The sequence below is a fragment of the Leopardus geoffroyi genome, chromosome D3 (assembly GCF_018350155.1).
Source record: "Leopardus geoffroyi isolate Oge1 chromosome D3, O.geoffroyi_Oge1_pat1.0, whole genome shotgun sequence".
Taxonomy (NCBI): Eukaryota; Metazoa; Chordata; class Mammalia; order Carnivora; family Felidae; genus Leopardus; species Leopardus geoffroyi.
In genome coordinates this window covers 69,722,093-69,744,134 of record NC_059339.1, presented here as the reverse complement: position 1 = coordinate 69,744,134, position 22,042 = coordinate 69,722,093, and the positions used below count along the sequence as shown (strand labels likewise).

Genomic DNA, 22,042 nt, shown 5'->3' with positions numbered 1-22,042 from the left:
TTGCCCATTTCTTCACTGGATTATTTGGTTTTTAGGTGTTGAGTTTGATAAGTTATTTATAGATGTTGGATACTAACCCTTTATCTGATATGTCATTTGCAAATATCTTCTTCCATTCTGTCGATTGCCTTTTAGTTTTGCTGATTGTTTTCTTCACTGTGCAGAAGCTGTTTATTTTGATGAGGTCCCAGTAGTTCATTTTTGCTTTTGTTTCCCTTGCCTCCGGAGACGTGTTGAGTAAGAAGTTGCTGCTAAAATAAGACTTTACTGTGAGAGTTGCCTGGGTGGCTCAGTCAGTTAAGTGTCCTACTTCTGCTGAGGTCGTGATCTCATGGTTCATGGGTTTGAGCCCCACGTTGGGCTCTGTGCTGAGAGCTCAGAGCCTGGATCCTGCTTCAGATTCTGTGTCTCCCTCTCTCTCTGCCCCTCCCCTGATTACTCTCTGTCTCTGTATCTCTCTCAAAAATAAGTAAAATTTTAAAAATTTGTTTCAATCTGGCTTTCTGTATTTAAAAAAATAAGATTTTACTGTGAAAGTACCATGTAAAGCACTGGCAAACAAAAGGTTTTTCTCTTATCAATGATTATTATCATTAATATAGATATACTGTCTGTAGATAAAAGTGACCATCCCTGAATCAAGTGTTCTCAAGGTTAAGAGAATAGGTGAATCATTAGGATGTAGGGAGGAAATATTTGATGTTTTTTTTTTAATCTCATCTGTCCTTGGTTTTTTACTTTTGCATATATTTAATAATTTATGTGATATAGTAACATAGTAATAATTGCATATGACTTATACGTAATAATCCTACCTGTTTGTAGGTACACAGAATTTTTTTACTGAAAGGGATACATAATCAAAAAAGTTTGAAGACATATTGATCTAAAGAAATACTTGATATGGGCATCTTCATAGAGTGTTAATTTATGATTTCTTGACAGCATACATCCTCAAATGCCTTACAATGTTTTGGTAGTCTGATTTTATATTAAGGGAGGGAATTACCTTAAGGAAATGATCAGAGATAAGCAGAAAGAGCTACATTTAAGAATATTCATTATAGGGGCACCTGAGTGGCTCAGTAGGTTGAGCATCTGACTCTTGATTTCTGCTCAGGTTATTTTCTCACAGTTCATGAGATTGAACCCTGTGTTGGGATTGGCACTGACAGTGAGGGACCTGCTTGGGATTCTCTCTCTCCGTCTCTCCCCACCTCCCCAGCTTGCGTGCTCTCTCTCTCTCTTTCTCTCTCTGTCTTCCAAAATAAATAAATAAACCTAAAAAAAAGAATATTCATTGCAACATTATAGTAAAAGTCAGAAGTAACCAATATGTTCATCAAATAAGGCAATGTTTAAATAAACTGATATATTATAGGCTCCAGCCTCTATTCCATAGCTTAATAAATTATAATAAAGTTTTGAGGTTAGAAATTACTTTTAAGAAGACTTCATGAAGAAACATTCCCAATATATTGTTAGGTGAGAAAATTAAGATATAAGGAGATACCAATATATGTATGTAGATATGCAGAATGACCCCAATTGTAGTAAAAATGCACATACACAAGACTGGAAAGAAATATGCTAACATGCTAAAAGCAGTTGTGTTTGAGTAGTGGGATTAAGCATATTGTTAGTGTCTTCACACTTTTCTGTATTTTCCAGTTTTTCTGCATGTGTTAGTTGTGTAATTAGAAAGAGGTTTTCTTTTTAAGAAAAAAAAATATCATAAGTCATACTTGTTATTCTTAGGCTTCAGATTTTCATTAATTGAATAACTTTCCTGGAGTATAAGTCATAAGATTTGGAAGGACTTTAGTTAGTTGTCATGGCCAATTCTGATAGAATTTCACGGATGAATCCCAGACAGATGAGTTCATTTTTCAATGTTAAAATGTTTTGGTTTTTTTGATAATGTAACAATTTCAGCTTCTGGAATCTCTTTCAGCTTTTCATAGAATGTAGGTAACTGCTAGTTGTCACTATTTTGCTAATAAGTGTGACTGTATATATAATCAATTTAACCAAAAATTATTTATTGGACATTGGGTAGGTAGTATGGGGCATATATTCCTGAAATGTATTCCTGAGTCCCAGTCCTCACAGAGATTCCCCTTTAGTTAGGGAAATGGGTCTAGTCTTTATCAAATGTTGAATGATACTCGACAGGGTCAATTTCTGTGGTATTGACCACTCTTGTAATTTTAGATATCATTCTTTCTTTCAGCCTTAGCAGCTAAAATTCTTCAAAGTTCTTTACTGAGCCCATTCTCAAATTTTAGCTTCTTGATGTTGAATTTGATGAAATCAGGAAGACTTGATGTTTATAAACATTGCCTTGAATCAGAGGTTCTCAAACTTGGTTGTATGCCAGAAGTTCCTGAGGAGCTCTGAAAAAATATAGATGCCTGGGTGCTACCCCCAGATATTCTGATTTAACTAATCTTTGAGTAGCAGGGGGAAGAAGTGGAGAGTAGAACTTTAAAGATACCTCTATGTAATTCTAAAGTGTAGGCAGTATTGAGTATCACAGCCCTTAAATTAAAAATGGGCTCAATGAAGAACTTTTGAAGAAGTTTGAATTACCAAGAGTGAAAGAAAGGATGAGGTCTAACCACTTACTGAAAGAGCATTTCTTCTGGAATGGTGACAGAAGCCTGGGTATGAAAAGGCAGCCTTTGGGCTATTTTCCCAGCTCTGGCAGAACCCCCTTCAGTGACACGTATCCTGCCAGAAAGCCAGGGGCATTGGGTCAACTTCACCATGACATGCTGACCCTTAGCTCTTTCTATGGCATGCAGGGTCTCTTCCTACCAAAGCCTTAATCTATTTGTAATAGTGCAGGGATCCTTGCCTCTTCTGTTTCCTCTACAGTAGTAATAATAGTTACCATTTATTTAGCTTCTATTATTTACCAGATATTTTCATCCATTTTCTCTGATCCTTACCAGAACCTTGAAAAAGAGTTGTTTTACAGATAAAGAAACAGGCTCAGAGAGGTCTAGTTTTTGATCCAAGGTCACACAGAAATGTCAGCTCTCGGATTCAAAGCCTGCTCAGCCTGACTCCAATGCCTGTGTTTTGTCTATGACATCATGGCGCCTACGTCCCTGCCGCCCCTCACATGTCTCCTCGGCTCTGGTGGCCTACATCTAGGTCTTTCATTTTTCTTTCTCCAGTGTCTGTGCAGATGTGTGCCTAAATAGAGCCGTGTCTCATGGAAGGCTAACTTTTGCCTTTTTAAAATTCCCCTTTCAGGGAATGCTGCGAGGAACTCCGTGTTCACTTGTTTTGTGTCCATCAGAAGAAGGTGTGCGAGGAGCGGAAAGCACAGATAGCTTTTAATGAGGAACTGAAAAGACAGAAACTGGTGGAAGAACAAATGTTCTCAAAGCTCTGGGAGGAAGACCGATTAGCCAAGGAAAAGCGAGAAGCCCAAGAGGCAAGGAGGCAGAAAGAGCTGGTGGAGAACACACGCCTGGGGCTGAATGCCCAGATCACCAGCATCAAGGCGCAAAGGCGGGCCGCGCAGCAGCTGAAGGAAGAGGAGGCGCGCTTTGTGGTGGGCCTTTTACAGTGCTTGTCACAAGATGATCTGCTCAGTGGGTGTAGGACATGGTTACATGCGGTTTGCCCAATGGCCTGGCTGCTTCACAGGGGCAGCAGACCATGGTTAGAGTCTGGGATTCCAAGGCCCAGTTAACAGTGCTGTCCCATTGCATTGGGCAAGTGACTTCACTACTGTGACTTGGGTTCTTTATCTAAAAAATGAGTCAGGAGCACGTGGGTGGCTCAGTTGGTTGAGTGTCCAACTTCAGCTCAGATCATGATCTCATGGTTCATGAGTTCAAGCCCTGCATGGGGCTTGCTGCTGTCAGTGTAGAGCCCGCTTCTGATCCTCTGTCCTTTTCTCTCTGCCCCTTCCCTGCTAGTATACACATCTCTCTCAAATATAAACATTAAAAAATTAAAAATTAAAAAATTAAAAATGAGGCAAAAGACACTTGTCTTTGTTGTGAGGGTGAAATGTGAGAATCATGGGCAGTACCGTAGAGGGTAAGTGGCAGTTTGGCAACATTCCCCCATTCTTTGATATGGATAACTCCATAGGACTTCCATGACCTATGTAAAGCATTATACAACAGCTACAGAGGCTCCCTTCACCCCAGTCACCAAAACCAATAATTTCAGGTCACTGCCCCTACTATATAGAAACTAGAGGGGCGCCTGGGTGGCTTAATCAATTGAGTGTCATACTTCGGCTCAGGTCATGATCTCATGGTCCATGAGTTTAGGCCCTGCGTGGGGCTCTGTGCTGACATCTCAGAGCCTGGAGCCTGCTTCGGATTCTGTATCTCCCTCTCTCTCTGCCCCTCCCGTGCTCATGTTCTGTCTCTCTCTCTCTCTCTCTCAAAAAGAAAAAGAGAAAGGTGTCACTGGAAATGTATGAAAGCATTAAAAAAAGTAGCAATTTTATACATATATAGAGCTTCTAGCAACTGATACTTTAATACCACCAAATTTAGGAAGAAGGTATATTTTCCTGGGAAATCTCAAGTTCTGAGATTTGGAACCATAATAAATGTTAAAGGTAAGCTTTTTCAGAGCTCCTGAAAACCTTCCCTGGGTTTGAAACTGTTTTCTCTTAGAGAGTTTAGTGGAAGATGCCTAAATATTTTAGCTTCTCTAAGAAAATTGAAACTGCTTCTGTTCTGAGATACCAACACATTAGGTATAGAAGGAGGTGTCTCAACATAATGACAATATATGACAAGCCCATAGCTAACATCATACTCAATGGTAAAAGGTTTTAAGCTTTTTCTATAAAATCAGAAAAAAAAAAACAAGGGTACCCATTGTCACCACTCCTGTGCAACATAGCACTGGAAGTCCTTAACAGAGCACTTAGGTAAGAAAGAGAATAAAAGTCATCAGAATTGGAAAGGAAGAAGTAAAATGGTCTCTATTGCAGATGATAAGATTTTATATAGAGAAAATTCTAAAGGTTGTACCCCAAAACCGTTAGATCTAATCAACAAATTCAGTAAAATTGCAGGATAAAAAATAAACATGCACAAAAAGTGCATTTGAAAGAACAAAACGGGAAGTTAATATTGGTATAATACCTTCAATTAAAGTTATTCTTTATTTAAATAGAGTAAAACCTTTGGATTTCACCAGTTTCTACATGCACTCTTGGGGGGAAGGGATATGGTTCTAGAAATTTTATCACGTGTATAGATTTTGTAAGTACTACCAAAATCAAGATACAGAACTGTTCCACCATTCAAAGAAACTTTTATTTTTTTTTTAAGTTTTATTCATTTATTTTGAGAGAGAGCGTGTGTACAGGTCGGGGGAAGAGCAGAGAGAGAGGGAAAGAGTGGGGGAGGGGGAGAGAGAGAGGGAGAGAATCCCAAGAAGGTTCCTGGCTGTCAGCACAGGGCCCAATGCAGGGTTCAAACTCACAAACCTCAAGATCATGACCTGAGCAAAAATCAAGAGTTGGATACTTAACCAACTGAGCCACCCAGGTCCCCCTCAAAGAAACTCCTTTAAAGTTACTCCTGTATAGTCGTAACCTCCCTCAATCCTAACTCCTGGCAGCCACTGATATATTCTTTATCATTATCATTTTGTAATTTTGAGAATGTTATATAAATTTCACCCCTTTTAATGTTTTATTGTGAACATTTTCAAATGCACAGAAGAGTACAATGAATCCCTCCTCTACCCATCTCCCTGTTTTAGCAGCTGTGTAATTTTGCCACATTGGTTTCTTCTACCTGCCCCCAACCCCACTCCATTTTTACATTTTAAAACATAAATACCAGGAGGGTCATGTCCCCCTTAAATACATGTCAAGTGTGCATCTCAACAAAGGACATTTCCTGACATGTGCCGATATCAGACCTAAAAAAGTTAACTGTGACTCCTTTTTATCATCTAAAATCAGCATCTAATTTCCATCACAGCCTAAATTATTTGATATTTAGAGAAGAATCCAAACATGGGTCTTATAGTCTCTTTAGAGGGAGTGACTGTTTCTTATTCAAGCCAGGGTGCATTTGAGATGGAAAGGATGCAATAAATTCATTACATCAGCACAATAGGTGTGTTATCAGAACCACCCCAGGGAAACCAAGACGTAGCCAACTGCTTTCAGATTTTTTAGTCTTGAACAGGTCTCTGCTGTCCCATCCCATCTCCCCCATGTCTCAGAGTCTGGGTTTGGCTGATTGCTTCCTCCCGGTGCAGTCAGACTTACTGTTAAAAAAAAAAGTGTGACCGGCTATTGCATTGGCTTTCATGTTTGATAGCCATTACTTTTCCTTAGGTGCTGCGGCTCGGTTTCACATTTTCGTTTGAACCTCACAAATCGGGATTTACTGTTCATGGCATTACTGGGAAAGTCTAGCCTATAACTCTCTCTCTCACAAACCAGGGATCATGGCGATCATGGCTGTTGTGAGTCTCGGTTAAATCACATTGGGAATTGTACACCATCCTCACTATTGCCACGTCGTCTCTTGTCCCAGCTGGGCAAGTACTTATCTATCCCTCTAGGACGGCTCAGCTGCCTCTGGCAGGAGGGCTAATGCTTCCGTTTTTACCACGTCCAGGCATTTTACCAAACCCACAATGCCCAACAGCATTGGTGCCCCAGTTGAAACTGCTTGATTGGCGGGGCGCCTGGGTGGTGCAGTCGGTTAAGCGTCCGACTTCAGCCAGGTCACGATCTCGCAGTCCGTGAGTTCGAGCCCCGCGTCGGGCTCTGGGCTGATGGCTCAGAGCCTGGAGCCTGTTTCCGATTCTGTGTCTCCCTCTCTCTCTGCCCCTCCCCCGTTCATGCTCTGTCTCTCTCTGTCCCAAAAATAAATAAACGTTGAAAAAAAACAAAACAAAACTGCTTGATTGGCCAGATTGGCCAGGCAATTAAGCCCAGAGGGTTAGAAAGAGAAGAAAATAAGAGGAATGGGGGAATACTTTTAAAGGAGTATTTGTTATTGGTAATTTTGTGTATGTTTAATTTTGTATATGCAGCTGATGTGCACATTTCCATTTTTGAGCTCCTATTGCTGCGTAATAATAGATCCATATCCAGAAGTTGCAGGTGTATATAGAAAAGTCTGGAAAGCCAATGCACTGAATGTTGAGTGTGGTAGTGTGGGAGGGATACAAGGTTAAAAGTGATTTCTCTTTATATTTTTCTGCATTTTAAACTATAAAACCATTTATTATTTTATAATCACAGCACAAAGCCTTCTTGCCGACTCAGCAATGAAAAGGCAAGTTTTCTATCCTACAGTCCCTCTAAATTCCAAGAAATCCTTGATTTTCATCTTTTAAGTGAAATGCTTGCACTTATTTGTTTTGTCCAACTGTATTGATACATTGTATTCATTATTGTTTTACCTTAGGAAAATGACAAAGCACAGGTGAAACTTGAGAATGAACAGGATAAGCTAAAGAAACAAAAGACAAAACAGGAACTTAGGGCTGCTTTGCAAAAAGCGCTCCTAGAGAAGACAGAGCATACTCAGCAGGAATACAGAGAAGAGCAGGACTTGAACATGAAACTTGTGCAAAGGGCCCTTCAAAACTTACAGGAAGAGGCTGATAAAAAGAAGCAAAAAAAGGTAAGATATTTATTCAGTGCCTACTATGTGCTAGATGAGATTCCTTGCTGAGCTTTTAGTCTTACAGGAGCCAGCCACATGTAGAATGAACCATACCCATGCTACTCTTTTTTTTTTTTTTTTTTTATGTTGTTTTTTAGAGATAGAGAGCACGCACGTGTTGGGGAGGGGCAGAGAGAGAGGGAGACACAGAATCTGAAGCAGGCTCCAGGCTCAGCTGTCAGCACAGAGCCCGACGTTGGGCTCAAATTCACGAGCCGTGAGATCATGGCCTGAGCTGAAGTCAGATGCTCAACCAACTGAGCCACCCATGCACCACCCATGTTACTTTTGAGTGTGGTTCACAAACCAACAGCATCAGCATCATCTGAGAAGATGTTAGAAAGAGAAATTCATAGGCTCCAGAATTAGAATCTCCGAATTGAAATCTTGGCAGGGGCAAGAAATCTGTTTTAACAAGCTCTGCCAGGGGATTCTGATGCTCACTGAATTTAGAGAACTCCTATAACGTGGTGTTGGGACTGTCATAACAGGATGGGAGTGAAGGAAATGAGTGACTAAGTATGCTGGGAAGCTAGGGAGGACATCAATGAGAAAGTGGTATTCAAGGGACCTCAAAAGATAGGTAAAGTTTTGTCAAGCAGAGAGCAAGAGAAAAGCATTCCAGTATTCAGTATTCAGCTGTCTGTTTCTTTAAAACTTGTATTGAACTCTTGAGGGTGTTGTGCTTTTCCTATAAGTACTATTTTTTGTTCCTTTTTAACAATTTTATATTTCAGAGCGGTTTTAGATTCAGAGCAAAATTGAGCAGAAGATATACAAATTTCCCACATACTCCCTCCTCCCACACATGTACAGTCTCTCCCATATCAATATCCCGCAACATTTGTTGGTACATTTGTTATCATCGATGAACCTATATCGACACGTCATTGTCCCCCAAAGCCCATAGTTTACGTTAAGGTTTACTCTTGGTGTTGTACATTCTGTGGGTGTGAACAAATATAAAATGTCATGTATCTACCACGAAAGTATCATACAGAGTAATTTCACTAGCCTTAAAATCCTCTGTGCTCCCCTGTTCATTCCTCTCCCGACTCCAAACCCTTGGAAACCACTGATCTTCTTACGGTCTCCACAGTTTTGCCTTTTCCAGAATGTCATAAAGTTGGAATCGCACAATACGTTGCCTTTTTAGATTTGTTTATTTCACCAAGTAATAGGCATTTAAGTTTCCCCTATATCTTTTCATGGCTCGATAGCTCATTTCCTTTTAACTCTGAATAACATAACATTGTGTGGTTGTACCAGTTTATCCAGCTACGTACTGAAGTATATCCTTGGTTGCTTCCAAGTTTTACTGATTGTGACTAAAGCTGCTGTACACGCTTGTGTGCAGGTTTTTGTATGGCTGTAAGTTTTCAACTCATTTGGGTAAATACCAAGGAGCGTAGTTGCTGGGTCATATGGTAGGAGTATGTTTAGTTTTGTAAGAAACTGCCAAATTGTCTTGCAAAGTGGCTGTGCCATTTTGCATGCCCACGTTGTTCAGGGTCAACTATACACACTAGAGGCCTGGCTCAGGGCGGAACTGCAAGTATGGGCTCTACTGCTAGTTGAGGCAGATCTCAGTGAGCTCCAGTGGGTCAGTAGGGGTGCACCTTGCAAAGGAATGTGGGGTGTCCTCCACTGAGCTTAGAATCACTGTAACTTGGGCTTGGGCTTCTGTGTCTAATAGAGCCAGGAGTGTCTGGTTATTGCATTTGTCCCAGTGGACCACCAGAGTTGTAAATGGGCGATTGTGCAGGCAGCAGTCGCTGCCAAGTCCCTAGCGTAATTCTCTGGGAAACTGCCAAGCCTGCAGGTCAGGGGAGTTGTTTGGGAAAGAGAGAGCCTTGGGACTCTCTGAAGGCCTTTGAGCCATTAGGATTGGGCTCTGTAGTGAGATAGTCACTTGTTTTAAAGACAGGAGCTTACTTCATGGTTGTCCCAATATAAGATCATTGGGCACCCCTAATTGGGGGAGCTGCCAGTAGAAGGCCTCCTGCTATTTGAAATGTCCCAGACATTGTTTCCTGACAGCTTTGGCATGGGAGCTCCAGGCCCAGGAGGTGTGATGTGGGTTGCAGAGCCTGGCACCTGAAGGCTGGCTTGGGGGCTGTGGGCTGCCTTGGTACTGTAAAATCTGGTAGTCTGGGTAAGTGTCTCTTTCACAGTGTGGCTATCAAGTCTACTCCTTCCAGTGACTCCTAAATAGTATGGGAGGTCCCTACAAAGTGGAGGAACATGGCCTTGTAATTTCGGAGGAGAGTTCCCTATAAAAAGAATTCTCTGGATTTGGGGAGAATTGGGACCTCTTCAAGATTGGAGATGAAATCTGGGTCATCTGGTTGCTATATTCGGAGAAGTGATAGACCCATTGGACCATACCAGTCTTACCAAGGAGTCAGGCCCCATCTAGTGTGTTCCGCTGGCTTTGAGCCTTTGTGGTAATAAGTATAATAGAAGGGTGAGGTCAGCTCCACACCATAAAAATCCAAGCAAGCAATGGAAGGGATTCTCCCTCGATCTTTAGAGCTGGTGCCTTAGGGTTTGGACTGCCTCGTCATTGGAATCCTTGATTATGGTGTTTCCCTTTCCCAGGTGGAAGGCTAGAGGGGCCCTGCATTTGGGTATTTCCCTTCTCCCAGGTCGGTTAACTGGGATAAAACCCCAGCAGTTTAGACTCTGGTTAAATAGTTTCTCCTGAGAACAACCTGAGAATAGAATGCTCTGGTGTGTTTCAAAATGATTCCTTTTCTCCTCCCTCTGCGAGAAACATGGGAGGATTTTTCTCTGATTTTCACTATGAGAACCTGGTAGAGCTTCAGGAGGTAAAACTCAAGAAAGCGTGGTCCCCCGCACTCCTCAATGACTGGGCCCCCTTAGAGTTTTTAACTCTTAGAGGTGTCCACACTAAGCCTCCAGAAATTCATCAATTACAGGTTTTCCTACCCAAGCACTGGTTCCCACAGGTTTCTGCTCAGGGGTTTCCACTGTGGTAAGTTGTGATTCTCTGTATTTACCTGTATGTTTCTCTAATTTGGGGGCAGTGGTTTGCCCTGTGACCTTGCTTCTCTTATGAATCTAAGGTTAGTTCTTGATTTTTTTAAGTTTGTAAGCTTTTTCCTTGATGTTAGGATGACAGAGTTGCAACTTCTAAGCTCCTGACATGCCAGACTGGAAACCAGAAGTCTGCTACTATTTTTTAAATTATACTTTTTTATTTGGGGATAATTTTAGATTCACATGCAGTTGAAAGAAATAAACAGAGAGATGCTATGTACCCTTTATTTAGTTTCTCTCAATGATGCCTTGAAAACCTGTAGTCTAGTATCACAGTCAGGATACTGACACTGAACTGTCAAGATACAAAACATCCCCATCACCACAAGGATTCTTAATGTTTCCCTTTTATCTGTTCTCCATTTCCCTAATTTTGTCATTTCAAGAGTGTTATGTAAATGGAATCGTATAGTGTGTAACCTTTTAGGATTGACATTTTCCTTCAGCGTAACTCTGGAGATTCATCCAGGTTTTTGCATGTATCAGTAGTGTGTTTATTTTTATTGTTGAGGAGTATTCATGCTATGACTGCACCACAGCCTGTTTTTACCATTTACCTGTTAAAGGTCATCTGAGTTGTTTCCAGCTTATGGCTATTATGAGTAAAGCTCCTGTAGTCATTCAGGTACAGGTTTTTTATGTGAGCACAAATTTTTGTTTCTCCGGGAAAATGCCCTGAATGGCAATTGTAATTGCACATTCAGTTTTTTAAGAAACTGCCAAACTGTTTTTCAGAGTAGCTTTACCATCCCACCAATAATGTACATTCCTACTAACAATGAATGAATAATTCAGTCTCTCTACATCCTTGCCAACATTTGATGGTGTTATTGGTTTTTTACTTTAGCCATACTGATAGATGTATAGTGGTATTTCATTGTTTTTACATTTTATATTCCCATAATAACTATGATGTCAGTCACCTTTTCACATGCTCTTTTGCCATCTGTATATCCTCTTCAGTGAAATTTTTTCCCATAATTCTTGCCCATTTTCTAGTTGGATTATTTGATTTCTTTTTTTTTTTTATCTTGAGTTTTTGTTCTCCTTTTGATCTCCATAGATCATTTTATTTTATTTTTTAATAGCTTCATTAAGGTAAGTCATGTAACATACAATTTGCCCATTTAAAACATACATTTTAGTGGTTTTTGGTATATTCACAGATATGTACAACCATTCCCACAGTCAATTTTAGAACTTTTTTATTGTCTCACTATTCCCTCTTCCCCACCCCCACCCCCATTCCTAAGCAACTACTAATATATTTTCTGTCTCTATAGATTTGCTATTCTGGACTTTAATATGAATACAATTATATATTCTGTGACTTTTTGACTGGCATTTTTCATTTAGCACAATGTTTCAAGGTTTATCCATGTTGTAACATGTATGAGTACTTCATTCTTTTATGCAGCTGAATAGTACTCCATTGTATGGATATACCACATTTCCTTTATCCATTTGTCAGTCTATGGACATTTGATTTGTTTGCAGTTTTGGGCTATTATGAATAATGCTACTGTAATCTTGTGTAAATTTTTGTTTGGACATAGGTTTTTTGTCTTTTCCCCCCACCCTCCCCCTCTTAGGTATATACCTAGGAGTGGAATTAATGAGTCCTAGGGTAACTTTATGTTTAAGTTTCTGAGCACTTGCCAAATTGTTTTCCAAAGTGGCTTTACCATTTTTTGTTCTCACTAGCAGTGTGAGAAGGTTTTGATTTCTCCACATGCTTGTTAACATTTGTTATTGTTTGTCTTTTTTTTTATTTTAACCATCCTAGTGTGTCTAAAGTGATCTGTTTTGTGGCTTTGAGGTGCATTTCTCTAATGACTAATGATGTTCAGCCTCTTTTTCTGTGCTTATTGACCATTTGTATATCTTTCTAGAGAGATCTATTTGAATCCATTTGAAATTTCAAGAAACAATTCCAGTCATTTCCCCAATTTTTAATTGGGTTATTTGTCTTTATTATTGAGTTGTTATAGTTCTTTATATATTCTAGATACAAGTTCCTTACACATAAATTGTGTGTGTATATATATATATATATATATATATATACACACACACACACACACACACACACACACATATATATATATATATACATATATACAACCCACAGAATAAAAAATATATATACAAATATATATATATATTTTATTCTGTGGGTTGTCATTTCACTTTCAAGGGATGGTATCCCTTGAAGTCCAAGTCCAATTCATCTATATTTTGTTTTGTTGCATGTGCTTTTGGTGCCCTATCTAAAAATCTGTTCCTAAACCAAGGTCAAGAAGATAGTGGTCCTATGTTTTCTTCTTAGAGTTTTGTAGGTTTAGCTCTCACATTTAGGCCTTTGATCCATTTTGAGTTAAATTTTGTATATGGTGTGAGGTAGGGGTCCAACGTCATTCCTTTGCATGTAGATATCCAATTGTTCTAGCACCATTTGTTGAAGAGACTATTCTTCCCCTGTCGAACTGTCTTGGTACACTTGTCAAAATCAATTGACAGTGAATGTGAAGGTTTATCTCTGAACTCTCAGTTCTATTTGATTAATCTACATGTCCATCCTTAGGCCAGTGTCACATATCTATTTGTCTTGATCACTGTAGCTTTTGTGGTAAGTTTGAGATCAGGAAATGTGAATCCTCCACCTTTGTTCCTTTTCAAATTGTTTTGGCTTTTCTGGCTCTCTTGCATTTTCATATGAATTTAGAAGCAACTTGTTGATTTCTGCATAGAAGCTATTTGGGATTTTGATAGGGATTATTTTGAATCTGTAGACCAAATGTAGACTATTGCCATTTTAATAATATTGCCTTCTGATCCATGAATGTAGGATGTCTTTCCACTTATTATTTCAGTTTCTTAGTTTCCAGAGTATACGTTTTGCACTTCTTTTGTTAAATTTATTCCCACATATGAGACTATGAATGCAAACCATTCTGAGGGTACAGTTCAGACCTTGCTAGTCCCCCCTCAGATCTATGATATTCTCAAAAGAAATCAGACCAGAGACTAGATAGAACGCACAAATATAATACCATGAACAACAGAGAAGCCAACTAAAATGCCAGCATAATAAAGCCCAGTTTGAAGCCTTAGCTGCACATTAAAATCACTTGGGGGAACTTTGTTCATTAGACAAGAATCTCTCAGGGTGAGATTCAGTCCTTGGTACTTTTTTAAGCTCCCAGCTGATTCCACAGTATAACTAAGACTGAGAATGTCTGTCACAAAGCATCAAGTGACTCGGCTTCTAGTCAGAGACTGTGCCATCATAATAGTAATGACTTACTTTGTTTATCAGGTTACAATTTCATAACCTACATAAATCAAAAGCTGTATAATTGAAAATTATCTGGGAACTGCTTTGAAAAATACTTTGGGAATGTGTTTGAAGTAACTTGTTTAAAAATGTATTATAAAGCACAGGTATAAAGAATAGTACAATAAAACCTTCCTGTGTCCTTTACTTAACTTCAATAACCACCAACTACTGGCCATTCTGTATTTCATCTGTGCCCCACCCATTCCCTACCACCATCCCTGGATGTTTCGAAATGAACCCTAGACATAATATTTCATCTGTAAATGTGTCAGTATGTAGTTCTAAAAGATTGGGATTGTAGCTTTAAAATATTGTTTTAAAACTTAATTTTCTATACCATATCACATCTACATGTTTGACAACATGAGGTAATCTTTCTGTTGTGTAGGAAGAGATGGCAAGAGAACAGGAAATATATCGTCGATATGTGGCACAGAGGCGTGAGGAGGAAAGAGCTCAGGAGAAAGAATTGGACAGAATATTAGAGGCAGAGAAGGAAAAGAAGTTGGCTGAGAAGGACAAGGAGCTGAGACTTGAAAAGGAGGCAAGGAGACAACTTGCGGATGAGGTCATGTGTACAAGAAAACTTCAAGTTCAAGAAAAATGTAAGGAAATGAACTACAATAATAATATAGTGGGGCCTTAATTCAACTTAAACAGCAACCAAAAAATGTATTAAGTAGGTATTATACGTAAAATGATATGAGGATTAAGGCAAGACCCCTGCCTTGGAGAACTTATCTAATTTAGTACATGGAGTATAAACATATGAAGAGTTTTATATCCTAGCAGATTCTAAGTAGTCATGTGGGAGATGTTTCAAGGTTAAAGGAACAGTATGTCTGTTGAATGGTCTGTGTGCCTTAGTGATTATAAAGGAGAATGAGGAGGTAGGGCACAGCACGCATACATACCCCTCCTCCCTTTTATCTGTCCTTCTTTTCTTTCTGCAGGTGTCTCTGTACCTTCATACCTGAATACCTTTACTTGGGTAGTCTTCCCTGCCTATGATGTTTTTGATCTTGGGAAATCCTGGAAATCCTTCAAGACCAACTCAAATGTCTCATTCCTCAAATATGTCCCCTTATTCATAATAAATCCTCTTTCTGGGGCTCTCCCTGTGGCTTGCTCAATCTCTGTCTTAGCACGCTTTTGTATGCCCTCAGCTCCAAACAGTGCTTGGTCACAAAAGGAAATATCTGTTGAGAGGGTGAACAGCCACCTCCAGATTTCCATCATTCCATGTCCAGCCCAATGAACCGGAGAGGCAGTAGATGGACACATTTACCATTTGGGTACCACTAGGCTCCACACTAGTTGTCTTTGCAGGAGAAAGCTCATCTTGGTTCCACTAATTGACTCTCCATTCCATGAATTATAACAGCCATTGAAAATTATTAGGCCCATGTTGGGTGGAGTTGTAAGAAAATTAGAAGAAAGCTTATAAGCTAAAACGATTTCTGTGTTTACCCATGATAAATGTTTTAAAATCTATTGAGGCAACATGGAAAATTTAAGTATTTGGGGCCATTTTTAAACAAATAAACAAAATCAACCATAATTCTACCACCCAGTGATAGCTACTATTCACAACTTCATGTATTTCCTTCCACTATTATTACTATGTATATCATTTCCCTTCACAAGTTAGGATCATGTTGAATATATTGTTTTAGAGCCAGCCTTTTCCACCTATAAACATTTTTCCAGGTCATATTTCTTCAATTATAGAATTTGTAATGCTGCCTAGAAATCCATTATAAAAATGGACCATAATTTATTTTACCTAAACACAACTAATGGACCTTCAGATTGTCTTGAATCTTTTTACTACTATTTTAGCATGCAGGTTACTATCTCTGTACATAGTTCTTTTTGGCTCATGTATGATTATTTAAGATAAGTTCCTGTAAATGGATTTGGGGACCAAAGATACATACATTTCAGATGTATATTTCCCAATTGTAGTTATTCTTCTGTGAACTCTGTTTTCTTTGTCGTTTTCCCCCCTTACTGGATGCTTACGTTTTTAAAATTTAATTTACAAAAACCTTATATATTATATACTAAGGCTTTTTCCAACATTTATTTTGTCATAAATAAACTCTCATTAACATAAATGACAATAGAACTGTTTGTCCTCAAGAAGAAAAGGGTGAGAAGTGTTCTGACAGTGGTAACCTGGTTTGAAAAGGCTGATCATAGATTTGCAATGAAAAATGGTTAAGAAAAAAATATATGTAGATCACAGCACATTCAAACCTAAACCCTCTTCTTCCCTTGATGAGGATGACTGACTACTTGATAAAATGACTACTTACTGACCTAAGATGCAGTCAGTGAGTGTAAGCTCTGCCTCTCTAAAGACAGGATGGCATTGATGCCCAGAGGGATGGCAGCAAGTCTTGTCTGAAGAAGGTCGTTTAGCAAAAATTATTTTGTCTTTCTCAGTGCAACGAAAGGCAAAAGAACAGGAAGAGCGTGTTATGGAACAGGAACGTATAAATGAAGGTCTTAAAGAGCTTAATCGTGAAGAGAAGGAGAATTTTGCAAGGTATGGTTTTGTTTTCTTTATTATTGTTTACTACCTAAAAAAAGGCAGATTTTTAACATGGAAAGAGGACAATGTGCCATTATTCATGCATTATTGACATTTTTTAACATCAGTATTAAATTTGTCTTAAAAGCTCAAGTCGGTTTACAGAATTTCATATAGAAATAAGCACCAGCCATCTTGGTAAAATTAAATTTTATTGCTATTGTGTATATTGTGATTATAGACATTAGATATTAAACTGGACAAACATCTTAAAAAATAAGATACATTAGAAACGATTTTTTAAAAATAGGCCCCAACATTAAATCCTAATGAAATTAACAAGAAGACTATTCTCCCCCATGAAACAAACCCTGAAATACAGTGTGGCTTGATTAGTTGGATTAGCAGAAATGGCTTATGGGGATAGGAGTCCATGCAAAATGTCCTCAGGAGAATTTTTGCAGCTTCACTGGGTGGGAAAACTGAAGTGTTCTAGGCACTTTGGGAAATACCAGTGCCTTCCTTTGCTAAGTGGCCCTCTGATCACCACAATCAGAGGCAACATGGAAAATTGCTGTGGTGGAGGAAACAGATAGATGCCTCCTTGCAGCATTTCTTGGACCATAGCATAACCTTTCACTGATGACCAAGATATCCAACTCAGGTGACCAGCGTGGTGGAGGAAGAAGATTTGGCTCTTCTAATTGCTGGTCACCCTTCCTGTCCCTTGGGCCTGTCCACTGACTTACACGCTCACTTGATGCATAGAAATAAGTTCTTTTCACTCTAGAAAGACTGTGGTTTATGTACCTGAGCCTATTGTTAGTTTGGGGGTACTCACTTTAATATCTGGCCTGCCCTACTGACTTCCTGCTACTGCCTCTGTTCTGGAGGTCTTCTCATTTTTAAAAAGTTTATTGTTGGACATGTGAGGGGACTTGACAAATAGAAACTTTCTTCCCTGTCCAACTTCTGAATCAACTGAGAGAAGAAAAACAAGTGTGTATGGAAGGTGTCACAGCTACCTATTGGTGCATAATAAAATAACCCCAAAATTTGTGGCTTAAAGTGAGTTATGATTATCTCTCATGATTGGTTGACAAGGCTCAGCTAGGTGGTTCTTGCTTAGGGTCCCTCATGTGGTTCAAGTCAGTTGTTGGACGGGGCTGCATTCATCTGAAGGCTCAACTGCCCTGGACTCCTCCAGTATCTTCTCATATACCTGACAGTGTATGTTGAGTTGGGGAGCTCATCAGTATTGTCACCCAGAACACATTCATGTGGCCTCTCCATGTGCTTGGGCTTCTCCCCGTATGGTGGTTTGTTCCGACAGGGAGAGTTCCAATAGTGAGCATTCCAGTAGGCAGGAGGGGAAGCTGCCAGGCCAGGTAAGGGCTACGCCTAGGACTAACATAGCATCACTTTTGTCATATTCTACTGGTCATAAAAATTGTCACTGGGCCTATGCAGATTCAAGGGGATGGAGACATAGCCCCACCTCTTGATAAGGGGAATAGAGGCTCACATTGCAGAAGAGCATATGGAGGGGAGATATCACTGTAACCATCTTTAGAAAATGGAATCTGCTACAGAGGCTTATGCATCTTTATGATAAAAGCTGATAAAAAAAAATGTGGCTTATAGATTGTAAAATGGCATGACCACTATGGAGAAAAGTAGGAAGTTTCCTCAAAAAATTAACAATAGAACTACCTTGTGATCGAGCAATCCCATTTGTGGGTATATATCCAAAATAATTGAAAGCAGGACCTTGAAGAGCTATTTGCACAGCTGTGTTTATAGCAGCACTGTTCACAATAGCCAGGAAGTGGAAATAACCCTAATGTCCACTAACAGATGAATGGATGAACCAGATGTGATATATGTGTACAATGGAATATTATTCAGCCTTCAGAAGGAAGAAAATCCTGTCAGATATCACTGCATGGATGAGAACCTTGAGGACACTATGCTAAGTGAGATAAGCCAGTCACAAAAAGACAAATACTATGATTTTGCTTATACAAGATATCTAGAGTATTCGAATTCTGCACGGCAAATAGAATGGTGGTTGCCAGAGGCTGGTGGGAGGGGGAGAGAAGGACCTATTGTTGTTTAATGGGTATAGAGTTTCAGATTTGCAAGATGAAAACATCCGGAGATCTGATTCACAACAATGTGAATGTACTTAGCACTGCTGAACTATTACACTTAAAAATTGTTAAATGGTCAATTTTACATTATGTGGTTTTTACCATAGTAAAAAAAAAATCACACTATAAAATTTAAAATGTGGTTTATAGTTTAAAATGTGGCTTGTATGTGGAAGAAATTGTCTAGTTAATACTGAACAGAATGAGGCACCTTTACCCACCCAGTCACCAGCAGTACCAGACCAGTGCAGGTCTCTCCAGCAGAAAGCAGGGGAGAAAACAGGCAGACTAGCCTGTTCCGGTGTTACCATTAGCAAAGTCACTTCTTGGGGCACCCTGGTGGTTCAATCAATTAAGCGTCCAATTCTTGATTTTGGCTCCAGTCATGATCTCACAGTTTGTGTGATGGAGTCCTGGTGTTGGGTTCTGTGCTGATGGCGTGGAGCCTATTTGGGATTCTCTCTTCTCTCCGTCTCTGTCTCTCTCTCTCAAAATAAATAAATAAACATTAAAAAAGAAAAGTCACTTCTTCCTTGGGGAAGAGTGGAAGAAGAGATGGAGAGAGGCCAAGGACTCGCTCCAGATAGCAGGAAATATTCTGAGTGAACCAAATCAATATTTGTTCTATGTCTAGCTTAATTATTATTGTGTAATAAACACATTATTGAAATTTCCATTTATTTCTTCCCCTCTCACCCTGATTTTCACAAATTATTTTAATCTGACTTCAAAAATTCCATTTTAATTGTAATGCCTTAAGTGAATCCAAATGCTTACCATTTGTAATTCTGTACTTTAACATTTCTAATATCTTAGACGCTCCAGTTTGGCCCAGGAGTACAGGAAGCAACTTCAGATGCAAATGTCCTACCAGCAGCAGGCCCGGGAAGCAGAGAAGGAAGAGGAACGCAGAGAGTTTGAAGCAGGGATGGCAGCAAACAAGATTTGCCAGGACAAGATCCGGGAGATCCTATCGGTCCATCCCGTGCTGCCCCGAAACATTCATCCCATGCGGAGGGTGTGCCCTGATAAGCTCCCCCCATAGTTTCATAAACGTTAATATATTTTTTCTCAGTCTTTTAATGTTTTTAACTACAGTATGAGTTCCTTTCAACTCACAGATAAACTTTCCTTTATTTCTGAGTTTGCATAATTCCACATAATGTCATTCCTTCAAATTAAACTTCATGCCTTTTTTTTAGGCTTTATAGACTTTCAAGTCTGAATGAGCTATTTCCTATCACACAGTTACTTTCCTGACTTATCCCCATGCCTCTGTTTCATATTCATTTATTAATAGCTACACTTTCTTTCCCCCATTTCCTCTTGCCTCCTTTATCTTTTGTCTCATATACATAACTCACCATATCAACAGGGCAGAGCTGGGCCTAGGAGCCACTTTCATAAGCCCACTTATTTAGATATTACACAAATATGTACCGTCCATGTGCCAGGCACTATTCTGGTTCCGGGACTTTAGCAAGAACAGAACAAACCCCTTGCTTTTGTGGAGCTTACTTCCTGGTGGAAGAAACCAGGCGATGTGTTAAGTGTTATAAAGCAGGAAATGGCAAGAGTGCTCAAAGATCAGTTTGAGCAGCTGATACTTGAATGAACCACCCATATGGTTATCTGAGGGAAAACATCCCAGGCAGAGGAAAGAGCCAATGCAAGGGCCCCGGGGCAGAAATCTGCTTAGTGCATTTGAGACATAGAGTGGAGTGAGTGAGGAGAGAGTGGTAAGTGGTTGAAGATTAATCAGAAAGAAGGGGCCAGATGATGTAAGGCCTTGGAGCCATGGTAAAGACTGGCTTTTACTTGGCTGTGAAAAGCTGTTATAGGGTTTTGAGCAGAAGAGTAACATAGGATGTAAGAGGGTTGCTGGCTGCTGTGTTGAGAACAGACTTTAGGCAAAACAGACAAGAACAGACTCAGTTAAGGAGGGATCACAATAACCCAGGTAAGAGGTGGTGATAGCATGGTAGCCAGCCTCCAAGATGGCCCCTAATGATCCTCTCCCCTGTATTTCCACCCTTGTATAGTCTCCTTCCACCCTGAACCATGGCTACCCTGTGTGACAAAGTGTTATAGGATCTTCTAGAGAGTCTCCTTAAAAGAGAAGGGAAGGAATTTTTGGAATGGTCGAGTAAGGGGCTCTGGAAATCCTCTCCCAAAATGCAATGATAAAATGGACACCATTGTCAAAAAGAGCCATTTCAGGCCTGGAAATTGACCAAAGGCATGCAACAGATTGAGAAGCATTTATTCAAGAAAATCTAAACCTTGGTAAGAATGGTGAGAATCTATGGCATTTTAGCCTGGAGCTGCTGCCATATATCCCTCAGCTACGTGGGGCAATGGTTCTACCAAGGCAGGGCAGGGTATGAGGACCTGCAGCCTCACTGCCAGATGACGCTGACTTGATTGGGAGCAGAATTTGGAAAAAAATCCATGCTTGGGGCATTGTCAAAATAATAGTGATTTTTTAAAAAAATATTTTTAGAGTGTGAGTGGAGGAGAGAGACAGGGAGAGAGAGAGAGAGAGAGAGAGAGAGAGAGAGAGAGAGAGAGAGAGAATCTTAAGTAGGCTCCATGCTGTCAGTGTAGATCCTGATTGTGGGGCTCAATCCCATGACCCTGGGATCATGACCTGAGCTGAAATCGGGACTTGGATGCCCAAAGGAGTGAGCCACCCAGGAGCCCCAAAATAATAGTGATTATAGTGGCAGTCAGGGAAGGCCAACATCACAGCTAACCTGAGGTTGTGATACTGATTGGGACAAGCAACAGACAGACCAGCCAGAAATTTAGAGGAAGATTTGGGGAACATGACAGCCATAATGGACTTTGATGTTTGAATGGGCTTCCATATATTCTTGGCAGTCTGGAAGGCTGTATGGGCATAAAGCTATATGCTTGCTCACAAAAGACCTAAATAGGTCCTAGTAGTCTATGGATCCTTGGCCAAATGTAAGGTCTTGCACATACAGAAGGTAAAAGCTGGGGCAGATCTGCAAATGGCCTAAACTTTAAATGAGTTCCCTAACCTTTACACAGATCTATCAGCAAAAGGTGGAAACCTTACAAGTTTAATCACTCACTGAGTAGTAAGCTATAGTGACCCAGGGCCACCCCTAGGAAGCCGGCCTTAAAAATAAAACAGGAATTAAAAAAATGAGCAGACATCAGCGCTATCTAGCCAGGTTGTATAAAGGTTTAAATGAAGTCTAGAATGTGTATGTAATTTGATTAACTATAG

The 22,042-nt window shown here is 39.8% G+C and overlaps 1 protein-coding gene across 1 annotated transcript in view; it reads left to right on the top strand.

The window, feature by feature from the left end:
• Positions 1 to 20,102, top strand: part of CFAP53 (cilia and flagella associated protein 53) — a 36,596-nt gene extending 16,494 nt beyond the window's left edge. The window contains exons 4-8 of the mRNA XM_045459064.1: positions 3,265 to 3,568; positions 7,428 to 7,646; positions 14,480 to 14,696; positions 16,543 to 16,645; positions 19,600 to 20,102. Of these exons, the coding sequence (XP_045315020.1) occupies positions 3,265 to 3,568; positions 7,428 to 7,646; positions 14,480 to 14,696; positions 16,543 to 16,645; positions 19,600 to 19,828 (1,072 nt within the window). The 3' untranslated portion in view covers positions 19,829 to 20,102. The remainder of the gene's footprint in view (positions 1 to 3,264; positions 3,569 to 7,427; positions 7,647 to 14,479; positions 14,697 to 16,542; positions 16,646 to 19,599) is intronic.
• The last annotated feature ends 1,940 nt before the right edge of the window (positions 20,103 to 22,042 follow it).